A 22,408-nucleotide genomic window follows, 5' to 3' on the forward strand; every position below is an offset into this window, starting at 1 on the left:
GCAAGACAGTGACAGTGGCTGAACACAGATCAAACAGAATCTCTCTACCCAATGGACTCCAAAAGCATCTTAAGTCTCATGATCACTTTGTTATTCACTTTGTGTTTTTTACCCTCTGCTGCACGATTTTATTAGAAGTCTGCTGAGCTCTAGAACAACATGGTCCACAGCTCTTTTTGCACAGAGGATTTCAGATACAGTAGCACTCAGAAACATCAACAGGACAAAGTAGCAAGATAAATTGTTGCAACTCTAAAAAGAACCACACAACTTTACTCCAGCTAAAGAAAACATTACATACAAGAACATGGGTCAGAATAGTTGATGCTAGCAGCTCTCGTGCTTCTTCCATCTTTGTTTTCTTTGGGCCTCCCCACATCCTTTGCCTTCGTACTTTGTTTCCAATATACTTCAATGCCTGTCAAACAGGACAATTAACGTGAGTTAATATCAGAATTGTTACCTACAAAAATATACATACATAAAGACATCTACACGCACTCCTCAATCAATCAGCACAATCTCACAAGCCACGGATGATACAAACTTCAGGCAAAGTGCAAAACACAAATTATGTAAGTGATGTTAATAAAAAGAAAAGAAATTGACACGATTATGATAAAATATACAATGTTATTTATGTTGGTAACATTTGGAATTGGAAGCAGTGAAAGATTATGATTTCTATAATACTAAACAATGGACATTGCAGATATATAAGAGAAAGGACTATGTAAATCCCAAAGACATCTAGTTTATTTCATTTGACTTTTCATCTCCATTTTTTTGTGTACTTGCTGAGTTTCATCCAAGTACTAAACAGTGAGATACAACCTAGGCACAAATGTTACTATGTAGTGTCCACATCTGTCTCCAAGAGTACCTTGTAATCACTAATGGATTCTTAGTCTTACTAGTTTTCAAAGAAAGGGAAGGAATCTGCAGAATTCAAAGTCAGACTAGTTAAAGAAACAATCCAGGACCACACAGGGAAGTTTCTGTCTGGAAATGAAGCCATGCCCCCTATGCCAAAGAATTACCCTCTCCACTACATGACAGACTATCCTTTCCATCTGTTTGTAACCTTCTTCACCAAATAACTCAATTTCTTTTCATTTCGTCTAGCGTTTCTTGTATAGAGTAACTTCTGTATTTCTGTTTTCCTATTTTCCTGGATGTCTCACATTTCTGTATGTTCCTCCAGCTTCACCGTTTTACTCTTCTGACCCTGAATTTATAAGGCTTTCACGCTACCTCTAAGCTGGAAAAGTCCCAAAAGATGCAAACTAGAAAGACGCTCACTTTAACAATGCTCAACATAACAAGTGGAAAGATTTTATAATATTTACAATGAAATAGCAAGAATCAAACCTATCTTCAAGATCTTCCTTTAGCAAATTAATACGTACATACGATGGAAATGAAGCCAGTAAAATGGACTGCGTGCTGGCAAATTAAAAAGTACATGAGCTGAAGAGAATTCTGGCCAGTCTTTAGCAGGACGAAGGGTGGCTGTTACACTACAGGAAATTAGAACTGGAGGAGAACATCTACTCACAATGAAATGGTCATGTCCACGTCAATGGGGCTTCTAAGAAACAGGGGTATGCCATTTCTTAAAAAGTGGGAATTATCCTCAAAAAACTAATCTTATGGATGTCACTACTTGTCACATACATTAAAACATAAGCCTGGACTTCTGAAAACAAAGCATTTCTTGACTTTGTTGCTTTTCAGTTAGGCAATATAGAGCAAAGCCTAACTTTTGCCAGGGCCTGCCTCCCTTAAAACCCTCAGATTAAAATACTGCCCCCCTCCCCCCCCAAACAAACAATCTACCTTGAAACACAAAGTGTATGTGGACTGCTGACAGAGCAAAGTGGTCAACACCATCATCTTTAGATTTTATGGCTTCTGGCTATGTGAAAAGACGCACCTGCATCTGTGTAAAAATCTGAGCTTTTTGGCATTCTTCCAGACTAGGAGCAAATGCAGCCATCACATGTTCCTCTGTGCCAATCATCTGTACAATCTCTTGGTCACTTTCAACACCCATGGCCTAGGAAAAGAAGAATAGACAGAAACAGCACAGGCTTTATGTTAACTCACTGACATTTGCTTATGCTAATTTGGTATTGTTTGTCCGCATTACTACTAAGCAAGAGCGAGTTCTTCTCTCAGAAACCGTGCCATCTGGCACTGGCAGCACATATTCTAGCTATGGAAGAACCCGATATGGAAATCTTGATAAGCGGCAGGAACACACACACACACACACACACACACACTTTGGAGAATGTCTTTTTCTTCACACTGACAGGAGTTAAATTCTGTGGTTTTCTTAAGAAAAATAAATACCAGGTAATAACAACCCTACATGTGTTACAACCAAAACCAATTCAGAACCTACAATAAAGGTGAAATAACTTAAAATATTACACATGGTCTCTTACCACAAGCAATTTTGCACACTCAATTGTCTATGATACAGCACGTTCTATTTTACAATTTACCTCTTTTGCAGCTCTTTGCATTTAGAAGATGACTTCACTAAACAATCCCACTTGAAAGCCATTCTATTATTTCACTGATCCTTGGACACCTTGTTAGACTTTATGCTGCAGAAAAAGCTTAATAAACTAAGAAAGCGCTTAACAGGTTTAGAGAAATCTCTCTACCAGTAAGTGTTTCAAGGTGGCAGCCAGCAGTGAAGGCCTTTGTGGATTCCAGATGGTGCTAAAGCTCCCCCCTTCACACATTTGGCTGGAGCTCTGCCATATCAAGAAACAGAATAATCTCACTAAACCTCTTCTGTCTGAGTTATAATACGTTTCTCAGAAGTTTGTGAGGAAGTTAGGTTTGTGTTCATATTATTCTTCAAACTGCCTGCCACAAAGACCATTGTAAATAATAGCCTATGTGGACCCTAGCGTTCTGGTTCTCGTTAGAAACTGGCAGCATCCCAAAAAGTTACATTTTCCTCAAAAATGCATGAATACCTTTCCTTCTTATTGCCTTCATTGGGTGTTATTTTGCTTAACGCCTAGCTAATGCTATCCCTCTGCAAAACTGTTGCCCTAATTGTGGAGTATCCAGCTTTTTCTTTTTTCTCCCTTCTTCTTTCTTTTTCAACAAGATGTGGTTGGTTAAGGTTCCTTTAACTTAAAACTGTCTCCTCACCTTGTGGTTTATTAGAAATTAAAAGCAGTGCAAAAGTAGCACACACCTGTAACCATGTGAGGACATTCCAGTTTTTGTGTAAAGCACAGATCACAACTCCACCATCTCGGACAGATTTGACTGCCAAATCAAGACAGAGTTACTTCACCAGGTAGGAGTGTTTCATCATAGCTCATTCCCACTAAGCAGTCATACTGCTGATCTCAAGGTACATTTCAGAACCAGAATTGTCCCTTGTGATATTACTGTAGTTCGGATTCTGTTTTTCAAATATTATTATGCTTCCTCACCCTTTCAAATAAGGTCACACAGTAGTTAAAAAAAAATTAAAAAATCTCAGTAGAGAAGTTAACAAAATCCATTATGACTTGAGAGCCAGACTCATACAGAAGCCTACAAAAGCATGAAAGCCTTACCATAGTCATTTTTCACACTCTTAGGACTTCAGAGCTGACCAGCAAACCAGTTTAAGAACCACTACTTGACTGACACCATTACTGCACTTAGCCTTCATAAGAACAACATTTTAAGGGAATTCTTTGTACCATTCTATGGACACATACCAGGAACACTTATCTGAAGCACATCACATGCAAGTCGATAAGCTATCACCCTAATTCTTGCCACCAAATTAATTTTAAGATGGCAACCAGACCGTAAGAGTCATGCAAAAAGTGAACAAAACAAGCAGGGAGAAAAATAAAATCATCCTGCAGTGTTATTACATTCGTTTGTCCATTTGAAAACAGAAAGCCATGGTGAACTAAAAAGGGTTGATAATTTCTTACAACTTGATGAATACTCTGATTAAAAGTCTGACAACAAAAAGATTTAAATAGGACATACTGTTATACCAGTGTGGATTTTCTAGTTAAAGTTCACAGCAGCAAACTCACATGAGAACACAAAATTTGTGTGGGGGTAAGGCTAGGATCTGCCACCAAACACTGTATGCTGTATCGTTAGATAAATGCAAATTGGAAGAAAACTAATTTATGAGTAATGACTACAAACTTGTCCAAATAACTGAAAAAATGCTGATACAGTAGCCTACAAGTAAATCCACATATTTCCTTATGTATTCTCTATAACCACGGACAGAGTAGCACACGCAAATATACCTACCTGCAGCATTAACAGAACAAGCAAAAGACACATGCTGGTTTCCTTTTTTTTTTCAGGAAATTCAGCCTTAATGTTGCACTTGTACAAAAAAAAAAAACAACACAACACCAAACATCAAAATCCCTCCCACTCCCCAAAAAACAATATTCCAGAATTAGCCTATAACATCATTACAGAGTAACACGATGTTCCCGGGTTGTTGTTTGTGTTACAGGAACACCAAGGACATGCAAAGCAGAAGTGGGTCCCATGCTTAAAGTGCTGCTGATCCGATCCCAGGACAAAGCTGACGGAAAGAGAATTAACATTAAAACAAAGCTAGAGACAAGTTCTCTTGTTTTGGTTTTGATTGGAAGGCAATGTTGCAAAGGGATAATTTTACAGGGGGGGCAGAGGGGAAGAACATGTTGCAAAGGGATAACTTAGCAGGAGCACTGAAAGGATTAGAAAGGAGACGGCAGCAGGCTCATGAAGAGCATGGTTGGAAAGCTGTTAGTTGATGGACGTGGGACAAGTCAAAACAAACATTAACAATACTCATATTGTCCTGAGTTCAAGTGGGATAAAGTGCTCCAACTGGGGTCAACTGCTTCCTCGGACCGGGGAGGTTCCTGTTGCCCAAAGTGCGCGTGTGTGTGTGACAGTAAGCGTGTGATGCATGTGCACACGTGTGTGCATACACACATGCATGTGACAATGTGATAAAGTGTGCGTGAGAGAGTGTGAGCCTTGCTCTTCCTCCCCCAGCTTGTGTCTTAATGATGATGTCTAGGCGTTTCCATGGCACTTCCCTAGAATGTAGTTCTGCAGTCCATCAGGCTAAATTACAGAATGGAGACAGGCAGATGACTGGATTAAAAAGATGTCAGGGAAGTTCAAGGTTGACATCACAGACAGAATTGGTCTGGAGCTTTCATAATTCAAAAGATACGAGCTATGAAACTGCAGCCATGGGAACCCCTAATTCTGTGGGTCCAGCAAGACCACCACTCAGCTGTTCCTCTAAAACTGCATCTTAACAGCTCCAAGAATAACACAGTTTTTTAAAAATGAAGCTCGACTTGCTGTTTACATCTTTTGCCACAGGTCCTAGAGCAGCTCCTTACAGTCCCCACATAAACTGAAGATAATTCACCCAGTTACTGAGGTATAAAATTCAACTTTGAAGTCCCCCTTAGGCTATGTATAATTCTCTTCATTCTCCAACTAGTCCTGGTGCAGCACGCAACCTTCATTCATTCAGGCAACCCTCAGCCCCCAGGAGTATACCAAAACAAGATCAAACACCCCAAACAAAAATAGTCCTTACCTTCAAACAGCTCGAACTCCCTAAAACATAGGGAGCTCCCTGCAAAAACAGCAGAACCATCTCATCTGTAACCCTGATGTTTTTCAAAACAGGAACATCCTTAAGGACAACTCAGTATTTCACATCTCCTTTAATGCTCGTTACCATCTAAAACTGAGTTCCCCCAAGTAAAGCATGTGTAGCTCAAAGCCTGACATAGGTGAAAATACACACAATGCACAGTTCACACAGTCCTGTGATCTGTGCACGACTGACACTTACACAGCTAAAACAAAGGTCTCTTGGGGTTGCAAGTCAGCTGCGAACATCCTAAATATCGTTCTGGTTGCACGTGTATATTAACTAATAAAGCAATCTTACACAGTAAGCAGGAAGCACGTTACTTTTGTCTAACGCTTCCCACTACAAGGAGTTCACATCCCTTTAAAAATCTTGACAAGTACATACTTTGGGGCAAAACTGTTCACTTCAAGCCATTGCTTCAAACCAAAACCTGCATTTACATATCTAAGTGCTGCACGAATGCCTCTGTACCTTTCAAGTAAAAAGTTTGGGGAAAAATGTTTAAGCTAGCACAGCAACGAGGACTAACTCCCCCACATCTGAAGAGCAGACACTTCAAGTCTGTCCTAGAATAGTCCCAGGAACATGCCTTTTGTAGCCTCTCATATTTCATTTAGCTGTGGTCAATGTGTTAAACTTCATAAAATCACAACCTACATGTGGTCAGCACAGCTATCTGCTAAATGTTCAAACATGCCAGTCACAAAGATCCTTACAGGTCTGGATGGCAGAAAAGCAAAGCAGCAGAACAGCTCATTCAGGCTTGCAGTTTAGATGGGACTACGGATAAGGATGAACTGCAAGGCAGGTGCCCCTTTTAGGGTGACCCCGTTCCCCTATCTATCCAGGTCAAGGGACCTTTAGAGCCACAGTGCTATTCCCTTCCTCCCCACGAAAGAAAAGAAAGGGTGAAGAACAACATACATTCAGGTCTTTCCCTAAAATGTAGCCAAGATGTGTCCATGAGTCATACCTGAAACATGAAAGTGATCTTAGATTCTTGTTAAAGAAAGCACTTTCTGAGTTTTAGACCTCAGTTCTGTCAGTGGGTGGTATTTGTAATGCTCTCTTCTTCACAGCCCGCACTTTTAAGATGAAAATGTTTAAGGGATATTATTACCTCCACTTTACAGTTGCAGTAGCCTTAAAATCCCCACAGATCCCCAATACTTGCTTGCTTTCCTATAAAACTGCAATGATATTCTGGAACAGATCTGTATCTTAAATCATTTGCAATGACACCAAGTCACTGAAAGCCACCGCGACTAGAAAGAGAACCCAAAATTGCCCACTTTTCTCCTACTGACTCTCAGTTATCCCTGACAAAAAACTGTCTCCTTCTCACTAGCCCATGCACTGGATAGCCGTCCTCTACTAATTACTAAAAATTCTCTTAGTCTTAGTAAACACAGGCGTCTCTGGAACTTGGTTGCAGCCTGGATGCTGGTCTGGTACGTAATCCAGAGCAGTAGGTTTTTGCCGTCATTTTCTCATCTTATTTTTACTCTGAAATTATCTAAGCAGTTAGTACAGTAAAAGTTAAGGATGCAAAGGCAAAACTTCAGGCCTGGGACTGTCTGTACAACTTAACTTTGCCCCTCACATGCCAGATGTAGCCTGTGATCCCATGTCTACATGACAGGAAGAACACAAGTAACAAGGAAGATCCCTGCTCCACGCCTAAGGCCTGGGTCTCTGCAGAAAGGAATTATTCTCCTTTCTTCTCCAAAAAATCTTTTAGGCATAATACTGCTGCATGAGAGAGCTGAGGCTACTCGGGGATCCTTCGGTAAGAAATTTTCCAGTTTCAGGGCTATAGCCTTTGTAACTTGACTTCTGCTAGTTAAATACAACAATACGATATCCACATTACAGCAGCGCCCACGAAAGAAAGGTCAGAAGCCAGTGCCTGCCCAAGAATTCACTGAAAAGACTATCTGGGGTTATTAGTTTCCAGCTGGAGACTCATCAAAAGTGGACAGAATATGCCTCAATTTCACATGCCATTAAAAGAAAAGGTAAGGAAAAGGACCACTCACAAAGACAGTAAGTGCTGGTCAAGAATGGGACATTCAGAATCATTAAAAGGGGTGCAACTAATTCTCTGCTGAACAAAATCAATATAGATCTTTGAAAAGTACTATTGCTGAGAACTTCCAACAACTCTAACCCCTTATTTAATAAATAAATTGAAAAACTACGTAACATTTATCTAGAATTTAAAAGGTATATAAAGGCAGGTGGATAACTACAGCACTCATTGTTGGAACATGATCAAATGGTCAGTACAATGCTGTTAAAAAAAAAGCATTCCCACAACCTCCTCAGACTTAATAACTCTAAGCAGTTACTTTTCTGTGGGCAGGTATTTATCTACGCCAGCAGGGGGTGACAAAATGTAATAAAAGTCTGTTAGTGAAGGTGGAATCCAGCTGTTTGGTACTTCAGCAAATGGATTAAGAGCTACATTAACACTTTCCTGTAATAGAAAAGTTGTGAATTTAATTCTGACACTTTTACGTGCACTGCTGCCCACAAATCATTCCTCAACCTCCTTTAACACTGGTCACTAAAAACAGGTGATCTCCAACTACTTGAAGAGATCAGTGTATTCGGAGATAATGACATTAACTTCTCAAGTCTAAATTCAATTATTGAGCTATTTTCTAGTACCAAACCCAAACACTTCCTACAAGAAAACTGATTCTTACAACTCTCGTTCGTCTGAAGAGACGTGCTAATACAGAGAAGTCTGTAGTTGCTAACTCCAGCACATCACCAGTGCTGGCACGAACTCGTTGGATGCTGTGAGCAAGTGCTGCCCTCTCCTGGCAATTTATTTCCTCTAGCGATTGTCCCCCCATCTACAATTTGCTATAAAGCATTACAGTGAAGACAGTAAGGGGGCTACAGAAGTTACTTCTGGTTGGGGATCCAGTGGGAAGCATTTTAGTGCCCTGAGCCACCTTGCCTTAAAGGATTTAGGAGTAAGCCTAAGAATTGTAAGGCTTCCCCAAAAGCTGTTATCTTCATGGTTATAACTGGAAGCCATGTATAACCAGTTCATGGTTATGTCATTTCACCAGATCTGAAATCAAAGGTATTCAGCATCGCAGCAGTTCATGAGTTTGAGGGAGAACAAAACCAGAAATGAAGACCCTTAAAACAAGCTTGCAACACAGCTCATAAAAAAGAAACAAAAACCCTTCTGGTTTTCTGTAGCAACAGGACCACAAGCAGCACAGAGGCATCTCACAAAGCAGAAAGAGGGTAGCAGGTGTTTGTCTTGGCACAGCAATGCTCTCCTCACAGAAAATTGCAGCACTTTTTCTCCTCTTTGCTGTCCAACAAAGACAACTTCCCAGGGGAAAAAAGGCTTTCTTTCTTTCTCTCAGCCATATCCTTTTGTGCGTATTAACTTTTGAGAGCTGCTGTCCATTTTCATTCTTGAACTACAGTATGGATTACTTTTTTTTTCCCCTCAAACCAACAGTTGTATTACCTTAAATATGATAGCAATGGGAATATCTTCAGACAGAGTGTTATGCCTCAGATAAAATCTTCCCTGTTTCACAATCATATTTGTTCTGCTCTTCTTCTCATGAGTGGAACTGAAATTAAAAAAATATGTTATGTGGAACAGAAAATTTGCACTGACACTCCTAGAATCTGTATAAAACTTAGCAAGCTCAAGCAATCATTTAGCTGAATTAATCCCACCTTCTCCTCCTTTAAAAATTACACGAAAACAGACGGGCATGCCCCCTTAGCTCCAAGGTGAAAGGATGTTATCATCTGTGATGGGAAAGGTCAGCACTAAACTAAATCAAGTAGAAGCCTGTACTTTTCTGAAGCATCTGTGCATGCTTTTACATCAACTTGGATGTAGCCAGCAAGGTCAATCTGTGCACAAGTCCTGTGGCAACAACAGTAACAAGATAACAATACTTCCAGTTGTACTTGTAACCTTATCTAGGCTTACCAGGGAACAGTAAAGTAGCTAGGAAAGATGTGAGAGGCCTTTAGCCCTCACACCAAACTGACAAACACCATATTATACCAGCATACAGCTTGAAAACATGACCAACAGGCAACTAGTACATAAATAAAACTCAGTCAAGGAGGAAAGGCCAAACTTAGACTACCTGGCCATTTTCAATAGTTTGTGCAGTACAAAAACATTTGATTTTGGTTTCTTTCTCAACAGCCTTTAAAAGCTTTTAGAGCCATTTGACAGAGAGAGTTAGACAAAAGGTTACATCCTGTTTCTACCACTGTGACTTCATGTTACTTGCTACAAAATGAGGACAGACACCATCAATTAAAAGGTGCACTGTGTTATGTTAAAAATTAGAACTTGCTTTTCCTAGTCTGGGATGAATACTGAATCATATAAGCAACTCCCACTGATCTTCGTGGGAATACACTACTAACAGATTTGGGGATTGGTGTCTTAGCATACAAAACAATGGCAGCAAGAGAGGGCCAGTGGATGTTTACAGCTTTTTGCCATTAAACTATTTTAGGAAGAAAACTACACAGCTACTTCAGCTACAACAACAAACCTTTAAAACTTCATTTTTATCTCCTTTATGTAACTGCAGGCATTTACTATACCTGGTAACAGAAGCACCAACTGTGCCTTTTCTATCAGCTTCCACAATGATTCTGTTTTTGGATAACTGCTCTTGAATAAGAATGACTTTCTCTACACCTTTAACAATGAAATAGCCACCTATTCAATAGAAAAGAAAGATTTTGCATGTCAATAGTCTTGTACCTTACTCACCTCTTTCAATATGTCTTTGAATACAAATTATTACAAAGCAAACAGCAAGTACATAAAGGACAAAACAGGAGAGCAAATTATCTCTTAAAACAGTGAACAAACTCTGCGTACAACCTATGATAACTAAGAAAACGTTCCATTAGACTAAACAGAACTTTTGCTGGGCTCACACACAGTATCTGGGATCTAAGAATTTGTTTGGAAAGTACTTGGACAGAGTAAAAGTGGCCAGAAAGAACTCTCAGTCAGACTAACACTGAAAAGCTGAAAAAGAAAAACAGAACCAAAAAGAACAAAAAAACTGTAAAGTAAGCATACTTATTTAAGGATGTTACAGAATTGTTATTTCTAAGAATTAGATAAAATATTGCCTACCAGAAGAATATATCTTAAAGACATCAAAAAAGAACTGGCCATTTCAGGTACTTGGTATCAAATACAAAGAGTAAGTCTTCCATAGTTACCAACTTGCTCTCTCCAGCACTTCAACAAGAAATTAATTTGAAATACATTTTAAAAGGTAATATAAATGCCTTTGTTGTATCTAAGACAATCTAAGGAATCTGCACATAAGCCACGTTCGATTCCTCTCTTCAATTGTAGCTAGCTACTAATGCTTGTCCAGCAGAGCATATCACTGTATCTTGCCATCACAAGCAAGCACAGCACAGATAAAAAGCAAAGAACTTCCTCATTATAACCCTTCATCACCTCAAATATTATCATATAATCATATATTATCATATAATATTTTTCTAACTTCACAGAATGCAGCAAATGAGGATTCCAGCTCTGGAGGATACCATTATACTTCCCTCTTCCCTGATCCATTTCATTTCCATGAACTAACTCCACCTCTGCTCCCATGTAACACATCACGGTACAACACCATACGCACATCTCAACTTTTTCAAAATTTTGTACTATTATTTTTGTGGTTGAAAGCTCTGTCTGCAAATGCAAACATTCCATGTTGTCGACTATTTCTTATTGTTTTCAAAAGCCTGTTGATTTTTTTTAGTTACAGGCATAAATTTGAGAAGTTCCCACACTGACAGGAACCATACCGATGGGGTATATTCCTCTGCAGAAAAGGATTTAACGCTGTAAGCCAAGATGGGTAAAAGGAACTTGAAGACAAATGTACCTGGATCTAAGGGACATTCGTTAAGTTTTGCAAATTCTGCTGGAGTTTTCCCAGTAAGAACACAATTGGAGCTACGCAGCATGATAGGCATTCTGCAAGGAAGACAGAAAAAATATGAATAGTCAAATTCAGAACAATGATCAACATGATTTCCCATGTTGCGATCGCACCTCCTGGTTGCAGAGAGATAGCTTCTGTAATACATAGTCTAGGCATGAAGTTTCCCTGGAAGTAGCTCTGATTTCTCTGGTGTCTTAGTACAGAAGCCTGCAGCAAACAGTTTATGAAGCAACATGTAGTGGTAAAAAAATATTCCAAGAAATTAAAAATTAATCAATATTCCTTGAGAGTTTAAAAAAAAAAAATGGGGGGGGGAGGGGGGACAACTAAAGATGCATTGACTGGATATAAAGCAAAACCATGAGGACACTCAAGCAGTGGAACAAGCTGCACGAAGTAGTTGGGCAGTCTCCATCCATGGATGTCTTCAAGACCTGACAGATAAAGCACTGAATAACCTAGTCCAATCCCAGAGTTGACCATGTTTTGAGCAGGAAGCTGGACCAGAGACCTCTGGAGGTCTCCTCCAACATGAATTATTCTATGGATCCTATGATGAAGTCAGGGAATGTTCAAGTTTATGTGACTTTGTGTGATTACATGGCAGTCTTCCTAGTAGTTTGGCTTATTCAATAACTACAATAGCAACAATTTTGCATTTCTTAGTAAAAAAAGAGTAATAGCTTCTAATACACCTTTCCACTCTTATATTTTTCACTGAAACTTTTCAAATAGTTCACACTTCTAACAAAAAATTACATTTTGCGTAAGATAAAATCAGCTCACCTCTACACCTAACAAAAGACCTCCGTGCCCTTTAGTCTTCCTACAGAAAGTGGACTTTCTATACAACATTACAGAACTTCATTCCTTAGCAGAGAGTCTCTCTAAGACCTATGTTTCACATACGTGCTAAGATAAAGCTTAAATATGGGTGAAAATCTATTTCTACTATGTAACTGCCCTGGTTTCGGCTAGGATAGAGTTAATTTTCCTCCTAGTAGCTGGTAGGGTGCTGTGTTTGGGATTTAGGATGAGAATAATGTTGATATCACACTGATGTTTTAATTGTTGCAGAGCAGTGCTTACACTAAGCCAAGGACTTTTCAGCTTCTCGCTCTGCCCTGCCAGCAGGCAGGCTGTCGGCCAGGTTAAACCACAACAGTAACCTCAGAAATATTTCATCCAAAATTACTCCAACAGAAGTTAAGATTAGGCGGTTCTTCCTGATTTTTTTTTCATTTCTTTTATTCAGATCTTATCAATTATTCAGATTTCTTGACTATTCTCATACGCTTATACCTTAAAAGAAAACAGGTTACTCAAAATTCTGTATTTCTGAAAAGGAGAAAACACTCCAATGCTCTATACAGATAATCTGTTTGTTTCAGTCACTGCACTGAGAAAGCAGTTCCTGGAGATAATAAGCCTCATATGACAATCATAATCTTGTATCACACACATGGTAAGTCTGATATGTTGACTATTTACATCAGAAATACTAACTAGTTGGCATAAGGAAACTCAAAAACGCAGGATGCAAATGCCATCACTGAAAACTCAAGAAAAACAGATGTCACTAAGTAACTATTCTCTATTTCTCTTGCAAGCACTAAAATATTTTGCAGATAGTAGAAGACACTATAGAAAGTCGTTCACCTTATGAGGGCAGAATGTATTTTCTTAAAATATCTGAAGTTATCATGAAGAATGGGAACAACAAAAAAAAGAAAATAAAGATATCAAATTTCTGTGCAATAAAGACACTAATTCAGAATGCTATTAAGCATTCAAAGGAAGTTTTCCTTTTTACTTAAAGACACAAAGATGTTACCTTGTTTGTTTTTTGTTGTTGTTTCTAAAACAGATAGGTTATCAGTGATTCCACACACACACAAAAAAAAAATAATTAAAAGAGGAAAGAACCTACAGCTCTTCTGTCCCAGTCTGAATTGCATGCCAAGCAAGAGCACTGTATACAGAATCACAGAATCATTACGGCCGGAAAAGACCGCTGAGATCATCTGGTCCAACCATCGCCTTACCACCAATATCACCCACTAGACCACGTCACAAAGCACAACATCCAAGATGCACTCACCTGAGGAAAGGAAACTGGCATAATACTAGGCCTAGATGAACAAAGTTACTTTCCATGGAAATAATAACTGGATATTAGCAGATTTAAACAGCAAAAATACTTTTTGCAGGTAGGCCCTTAAAATCAGTTTTATGACATAATTTTATTTTTTAATGGAGAACGTATACTTTTTTTGCAGCAACTTCACCTCAAAGGAGAAAGAGAAGAATTTACAGGAATGGGTCCACATCTAAGATCCAGAGCACTGTTGTTATGCAGTAATTTAGTCTTTTCCAGTATATTATGGATGCTTTACAAGTATTCTTCAACCCACTTTTCTGTTTGCTTGTTTTTAGAGAGATGAAGACAAATGTCTAGGTTATTTTTTGTTTCCTTCAGCTATAATTTAACATAAAGTACTGTGTACAAATTGATAACAAATATTTTAGTGAAAAAGCATTTTACATGAACTTTTTTCATTTACCTGTAGCACAAACCATTAAATAATTCAAAGTACTCAAATTTAGATGTTCCTTCAAACATATTTTCTTAAGGAATAACTCTAAACAATAAACAGTGTTACTACAGCTACAGACGCTTATGGTTTAACTGCACTGCCGTGGTCTTCTGACAAATTCAGAGTGTATTTTTTGATACAGAAGAGCATTACAAGAAGTGTAGCTCCTTACATATCTATCTTCTCTTTATGTCGAGTATTCCAACTTCAGTAAGACGCACAGTCACATATTAAACCATCTCAGTAAGCCATTGCCATTTAAAGCCAGCAGGATTGATTTAAAAAAACTTGTCTACAAAAGGTAGACATCTTTGTTGCCTTCAAATGGAATTGTGCTGTAACTGCCAGCTATTTTGTCGTTTTAAACCAATTTTGAAGGACAGCCTAATTTCAACTGGAAGAACCAATGCTTGCATTACAAGTTTTACCCTCCATCTCCCACAGACACCTTTACATTTTCTGTAGACTGAATAAAACACCTTCGGCTACAAAATAAATATGATTATTCCCATTAAAAAAAAAAAAAAAGAGATTTGCAGCTCTTGTATTCTTTCATATAGTTTCCTCTTTAGTTTATATCAATATAAATATTGACAACATCCATCTCTAGATCAATTCTAACAAATATCCTTCCTTAGAAGGAGACATTTCGAAAAACAAGACAGCTTTTGAAAAACAAGATCTTGGAATGGAACCTAACACTCAGATTTTGTATAGCTGTTCCTCAAGATTTACCTGCTGTCTCTTAATGAGGAAGCAAGGTTAGTCTGCATTTATTTTGCAATAAAAACTTTTTCCAACACAACAGCCAATAAAAACAAACACCAGAAGCTTGACATCTGATATCTGACCTGCCAATGGGTAATGCATTGCGTATGATCCTCTGGCTACCGCGCGTATATTCAATGTCCACTGTAATCGGGGCAGAGTAAGTCATGTCTCTCAGGCGACACTAAAACCAAAACAGTCATATCGTTAGGTGTTAGCTTAAAACTGTCTCCTGCAGGTAGGTGCTCACAAAAAAAAAACAAAACAAAAAAAATAACAAGCAAAGCAAAGCTAGACCAAGCCCTTCATGGCACCTGGAATATACTTTACAAAGTATTTTATTTAAAAAACAAAGAAACAAACAAATGAAATTTTCACCATGTTTCAAAAGCTGCCAGTAGATCTGTCTCTTCAAAGGACAGTGCTGCAGAGCGTAATCCGAACTGTTTATTTAAACTAACAGACCTAATTGGGAGAGCTGCCACAAAGACTGTGCTCTAGTAACCACGTGCTCTGATTGCACTGCTCAGTTCAGGGACGTTTCTACATGAAGACTCTCAACAGCAGGAAAGTTGTGCTGTCATTGGAAGTTTGATAGCAGGGAAACACAAAACAGTAAAAGGGACGCTATGCTATCTTTTAATAGAATGAGTACATCTCACAGTATGCTGCTGCTTCCAAAGATGACTTACAGAAGGCTCACTATGCATCACTTTTTCTAAAGATTCCCAGAATTCATTTGCAAATTCATCAGATCACAAGAGAAGCAGCATGTACATATCTAGGACATTATATAGCTCAAGACTCAATCTAATACTATTCTGATCTTTCTCCTCTGCTTTCCCCAAGCTGGCTCTATGACTGTCGCTAGCCCTTAAGGTATTGTGTGTCTTCATTCAAGACAAGGTTCACTGCATTTGCAGAACACAACAGAGCAACTCACTGCAGGACATCTCTGATCTCATTGAGCATTTTATACCTCTGAGTTCCAGAACTGCAGATTTATCGGGATGCAGACTTGTAGTACATTTATGTTTCTAGTCTTTCAGTGTATTGACTATGCATTAATAAAAGACAATTAGGACTGTCCTGTGCACTGAAGATGCAACTGTAAGGAAAAACATGCCCCGAGAATTATTGCAAACTGGATACTCTTTCTCTCCACAAGAAAAATAAATAATTTCCCTAGTAATAAAATACCGACATGCACCAGCAGTTTTCAAGCTGTGACTTGTAGGAAACTAGGTCCCACTGTGCTCTGAGCAACTTCATTGAATTTAAAAGTAACTGAAAATATATTAATTTCTAATTACTTTAAATTTTTCTGTATGAATAGTTAATAAAACTCTCATAAGAACTGTGTGAGAAGGAGAGTTAGACAGCTTCAACAGCATTACTTGGGGAAAACAAGGCTTCAGAATTCCTTGCGTGTGCTTCGTCCACATAAGGCACAGATACAGAACAGTGCAATATTCCAGTATTTGTAATTTTGTATCCCCTTCCTTGAGGTAACTTCTGACATTAGACACCTAAGGGTGAAAGGCAGGTACCTACCTGTATGCATGACTTGACCTTGAAGCAAACCAAGGACACAAAAACTCACAAATTTGATTAAAACTAGATAAAATACTCAGACCCTTATGAAAATCTGATCATTTTAGGTGCCTCTGGAAAGTACTTTTATAAGCCTTTGACACAGAAATGTTATGACATACTCATTAGAACTCAGTCTTTGTTGTTGTTTTTTTTGTTTCTTTTTTTTTCCAATTGCATCCCTCATTTAACCCAATCAACGTCTTATTTACAAAAATACTATGGCCTTCATATGAGTATAACCCATTGAAAGAAAAATAAAAGAAACAACACACTAGTAATAAGCATCAGTGAGAATACATCTGAGATGCAAGAGTAGGCTATTCTAAATCTGGGGTGACCATACTCCAGAAAGCATTTATTTTGCCCTCTTCTGCTTGTACTGTCACTTTACTTGTACAATAAGAAAGCATTTTAATTCCTGGATTCTTGGGTATAAGTCATTAGCCACAACTTTTGCACAGAATTTCATTCACATATCGAAAATCTATATCTCACTGCATTTTGTCCATATTCTTATCTACCGATTTAATGTTAGCTACAAATCTGTGAGAACCACGAGCTGTTCTGTATGACATCTAATTGGACTGCTGATGGCTGAGTTACTGGCCTTACTTTCCATTGATTTAAATGAGATTTGAGTCAGGTCATCGGAGACAGCAATGTGGCTGCACACAAGAGGCAACCACTAGATGGCTTTTTTTATTTTTACAGAATCTCTCCAAAGCACAGAATGTCTTCCATGCTAAAGCTTGAAGTGTAACATATATATTAAATGAAAAAAAAAAAAAAAAGACCTTCTTTCAAGTGTGAAATGTATGCGGCAAGGAAAAAAACATCTGAAATGTGAACCGATTCATCAGGTTGACAATAGGCTGTATGTAGGTAAATTGAAAGAAAAAATGAAAAATGCAAACATCAATACCTCATGAGGTGATACAGGTCGTGTCACATTGAAGCTTTCTTCCACATCTGGAGTACCCACATAGATATTGAGGTACCTTTAACACACAAAAAAAAATATTGCAAAATATTGCACAAAATGAGCAATGAGCCGAATATTTTCCTAGCGACCTGAAGGAAGCAGAGTTCTATATCTATTGAAAAATTAAGTTGCTTTAATTAATAAGGAGCCATGATTCTTCCCAAAGTAACATGCAGTATTTGAACTGTGTTCTTGTTAGTTAAAATTTAAACTACAGTTGCAAAAGAAAAAAAATACTTTTGCAAGTAGAGAAATAGAAACTCCCTTCTGTCATCTGAAATTACAGAAAAATAGTGGCATAAAGCATCGTTAACAACCAAATTAAGTCTGCTTAACGTACTTTTTCTTTAATGCTCCACGTTTCTATGCTCCAAATAAGGCATATGTCATTCAAAAGAGTCTCTTGATTTATACCCACATGATGCCTATAAACTTTTCACAGTCAATAACAAACCTATGAAATTGTGCACATGCTATTACTGATATGGAAATCATTTTAATGCTTACTTCAAGTACCACATTGGGTCAGCATCACTTGTAACTTTTTCATTAGCTTTCATGATTTTCTTTATCTGAAAAAAAAAAAGAAAGAATAAAGAAATCGTGCTTTTTCTGACTGCTAACAGCCACTCCCTTCCCACCAAGAAAACATACCTCTACATTGATGAAATAGTTGAATGAGTCTATGTGCTGCTTCACAAGTCCTTTCACCTGGAAAACACATGCACACAGCAAATAGCATCAGCTTTAAGAAGATATTGTTAATGCTTAAGAGATAAGGATTTACAAGTCCTTTCAGATCTCTGCTAAATTCTTTCAGTTAACAAATTTCTGAGAACTGCCTTGGCAATCAGTCTGGTTCTACACTGTATGTTTTCCAGGTTTACACCAGAGCTGTCTTCTTCTCTAAGTCTTGGAAAAGTAATGCAGCGACAGCACAAAGCAAGCACCCAGTACATTTTGAAGTTCAAATAAACAAATGAGAGCCATTGAGTAAATAAGCAAATTACAGCCATTGTGTGTTAAAATATTTTGTCAGTTTTCTGTTACTTTGAGATAATTTTATTTATTTGTAGTATAATTAATTAATTGCAATACTTGAGAAAGAAGTTGCCTACACCCTAGGAAGTGAGGGTGCCAAAAAGAAGAAAGAGAAAGGGAGCCAATAAGACTTGACAGAAGTGGGGTGTCAAGAAAGTCAATAAACAAGGAAACAGCCACAGAAGGACAGGACACTCACAAGAAATCTGAATTTGATTTCTAGGCAGGAAGACAGAGAACATGCCCGGATGTAGTATCAGAGAATAAACACTACCCCATTTCCTCAGGGAATTAATTGATGCAGCACATTTTAAGGATTTAAGTCACAAAGAGCAAGCAAAAGAAAGGGGATTATTATAACTAAAATTATCTGGGATGAGAGAAAAACAGAAAGATTTTGGTTAGAGGGAATACTAAAAGAAGCATTCCTTTTACTAATAGACTGGCGTTTGCAGAATAAAAGGTGTAACTATCTCAATTACAGTGCAAAATCCAGCCTCAAAAAAAAAAAAAAAAAAAAAGGAACTAAAATGAGTGCTAGCTGATCTTTAGACACATGCATACGTGCTCACAGAGGACTTCACGCTTTGAAACATTCAATGACAACTAGCAGGTTACAAGACTTAAAAATTTCATACAGAAAACAGATCCATTTACATAGTTCGCATGAGAAGCGACAGTTCACACTGAAATTATCAGAAAGAAATAGAAAACTTGGAATGACAAATTCATTCGCTCAGTCAAGTCTCCATGAGTTAAGACAAAGGAGGAATGACTCTTTACATAAGAGTTTTGCTAACTTACAAAAACATTGCACATGATACGTGGGCAAAAAGAAATTATGGATTTATTAGTGCCTAGAAATCGGGCTAGTAGTTCCTCTTTCCGTTTTTTATGAGGCATTATCAACAGCTTTACTGAAAGAAAAGTCCAGCACAGAAACCATAACGCACAACATCAGCTTGGGATCGCTGTAATACTGCTGGCATGTATGAAATGATATGCAACAACACGAAGGACAGACCACCACGAGCAGACCTAGGGTAAAGGGCTCACTGGCTGGAAATAACGTGGGACGGTTACACTTGGCATCAAGCACACAGTAAATGCTACCATCAATCTGCAACCATCCATTTTTCACGGTCTGAGGAGTTCAGACACTATCACTAGCTTAAGCTTGTGATGGAAGTTTGTGGGGTTGCCAGGAGAGAAATAAAACCAGGATTCATTACAAACATCTTCATAGCCCTGAACCAGAGTCAAACAATACGTAATCTATAACTGCCTTTCAAACGTTGTTTTTCTGCAAGGATCAAACTCTCAAAGGTTGTGAGAAAAAGAGGTGCAGGGACTGTACACTGGGAAGGAAGGAAGTTAACAAATTTTGACCTTGTGGAAGTGGGCAAAATTTGCAAAGAGTGATGAGAGGGGTGCAGAGGTGGCTGCTGTTCCACAGAGGTACCCAGGCACATCAGACTTCGCCTATCATCTTCACAATACAATATTTCCTACTGTCTTTTTCCTTCCTCACTTCCAAGTGTTTATGAGTCCTGTTACTACATCCAATTGCATTTAAAGAGAACTGTGCCTTCACCTAATACCAGGTTATAAGAGCAGTACTGATGTTAAGATAATACTAATCTTTGAGCTCAATCAAGCTCTGATGTTGGTGAGTAAAGATGTAGATATATTCGAGCCCTTGCAGAATCCAGATCTGTGGTTATATGCTTCCAATGCAAAAAAACAATTACAAACCACAGTGTCAGTACAAATCCTACAGAGAGACCACAAATGGGACCTCTATGTACAGTGAAACAGTATAATGTCTGGAAACACTACGCCATACACAGCACTTATTCCAAATGGCCACATAAAAACAGCAACTTTTAAAGGGATGCCTCCACGAACTAATCTTAGTGATATGGTTTAGTGTTAGGTCAGAGGTTGGACTGGGTGATCTTGGAGGTCTCTGCCAACCTAGATGACTCTGTCATTCTGTAATACTTAAAGTCATCAGGAAATCAATCTATGTAACCGGTTTACCCGTAATTTGATGGAAGCAGAAACTGAAAAAAATAAAATTGCAAATTCTACCCAGAGGACAAGCATTCTGGGAAATCAGAAGCCGTAAGAGGGGGCTACAGAGCTAGAGGGGAGCTGGGTCCGGACGCCTTGAGGTGGGTGTGGAGCACTAACCTTTAGAAATGCTGGAAGAAGTCTCCATTTTTCCTGAAACCAAAAAAAAAAAAACACACAGTTTAAAGCAGCTTTCCACAGAGGGGCCACACCCGTAAGAAGATTTTTTAGCTTGGTTGGTTGGTTTGGTTTTGGCAGTAACGATATTTAAAGCGAGATCCCTTTGGAAACCGCCCCAAATCAATCCAGCTGTGTAAAACCAGCCCGGGGGTGACCTGGCTGCGGTGGGCAGCCCGATGCGCCCCGCGGTACCTCCTCAGGACACCGCCGCCTTCTCTAGGAGCAACGTGCGTGGGAGCCCGGACCCCGGGGACCCCCTGCCGGCCTCCCCGCCCCGGGCAGCCCCTGCACGTCCCCCGCTCACCTCCACCGTGTTCACCGGAGCCGCCGCCTGCTCCGTGGTGAGGGCGCCCAGCTCCGCGGCCAGCACCTCCATGCCGGCGGTGAGGCCCGGTGCAGCCCGGCGGCGGGGACCGGCGGTGCCGCAGCCAAAGGCGTCCTCCTGCCCCGGCGGGCGGCCGCAAGGTTCCGCGCTGCCCGGCCCTCAGCCCCCACTGCCTTCGTAACGGACTCCATCAGGCGTTTGGTTTCTTAAGTTCTTGCCCCCGTGGTTTTTATTCTGTGTAAATCCACCGTTTTCAGTCACAGGAAACTGATGTTCCACCCGCACAAGCTTCCAGCGCTAGGCTTACTCTAACGCGCTTCTTCCTACTGCACAAGTGGCAAAGAAACCTGGTTGCATAAATCTGCAAATTCCACACCGCAGCCTTGTCGGGTATTGCTCTTCAGCATAACTTCGCCTTGGTGCTATTGCAAGTTGTTCAGAGGGGTTAGAAATCAGGCATTACAAAAAACTCCAAAAAGGAACCATTTCAGAAATCCAGTCATGACAGAGTGGAAGTTGATATTTTAGGGGTAATGAATGTAGTCCAAGAAACTTCAGGCTTTCAGCATGTCCCCAGCACATTGTATCTGTGCACGTGCAGTACCTCTAGCACTTCACAACCAGCCAAAACAGGGAGTTACTCTGAATAATATGAGGAGCAGCTGAGGGAGCTGGGGTTGTTTAGCCTGGAAAAGAGGAGGCTCAGGGGCAACCTTATTGCTCTCTACAGGTACCTTAAAGGAGGCTGTAGCAAGGTGGGGGTTGGCCTATTCTCCCACATGCCCAGTGATAGAATGAGGGGTAATGGGCTAAAGTTGACCCAGGGGAGGTTTAGGTTGGATATTAGGAAGAACTTCTTTACTGAAAGGGTTGTTAGGCATTAGAATGGGCTGTCCAGGGAAGTGGTTGAGTCACCATCCCTGGAGGTCTTTAAGAGACGTTTAGATGTTGAGCTTAGTGATATGGTTTAGTGGAGGACTTGTTAGTGTTAGGTCAGAGGTTGGACTCTGTGATCTCAGATGTCTCTTCCAACCTAAGTGATAATGCTAGGAAAAGCAACAGTATGGATTCATCAGCCACCTTTAATGAGAAGGTTATCGATGGATTTTTATTTGTCCACCTCTTCGGCAATCCAAATAATTTTTTAGTAATATCAGATATTAGGTAAGG

The 22,408-nt window shown here is 39.3% G+C and overlaps 1 protein-coding gene across 1 annotated transcript in view; it reads right to left on the minus strand.

The window, feature by feature from the left end:
• POLR3B (RNA polymerase III subunit B) overlaps positions 1–21,377 on the minus strand; it is a 77,427-nt gene extending 56,050 nt beyond the window's left edge. Inside the window, exons 1-11 of the mRNA XM_035560773.2 lie at positions 21,218–21,377; positions 20,854–20,886; positions 18,271–18,327; positions 18,124–18,188; positions 17,557–17,632; positions 15,122–15,222; positions 11,614–11,705; positions 10,295–10,412; positions 9,180–9,288; positions 1,937–2,059; positions 302–418 (exon numbers count right to left, since the gene is read on the minus strand). Of these exons, the coding sequence (XP_035416666.1) occupies positions 302–418; positions 1,937–2,059; positions 9,180–9,288; positions 10,295–10,412; positions 11,614–11,705; positions 15,122–15,222; positions 17,557–17,632; positions 18,124–18,188; positions 18,271–18,327; positions 20,854–20,886; positions 21,218–21,289 (963 nt within the window). The 5' untranslated portion in view covers positions 21,290–21,377. The remainder of the gene's footprint in view (positions 1–301; positions 419–1,936; positions 2,060–9,179; positions 9,289–10,294; positions 10,413–11,613; positions 11,706–15,121; positions 15,223–17,556; positions 17,633–18,123; positions 18,189–18,270; positions 18,328–20,853; positions 20,887–21,217) is intronic.
• Positions 21,378–22,408: the final 1,031 nt, after the last annotated feature.

The sequence above is a fragment of the Cygnus atratus genome, chromosome 1 (genome assembly GCF_013377495.2).
Source record: "Cygnus atratus isolate AKBS03 ecotype Queensland, Australia chromosome 1, CAtr_DNAZoo_HiC_assembly, whole genome shotgun sequence".
Lineage (NCBI taxonomy): Eukaryota > Metazoa > Chordata > Aves > Anseriformes > Anatidae > Cygnus > Cygnus atratus.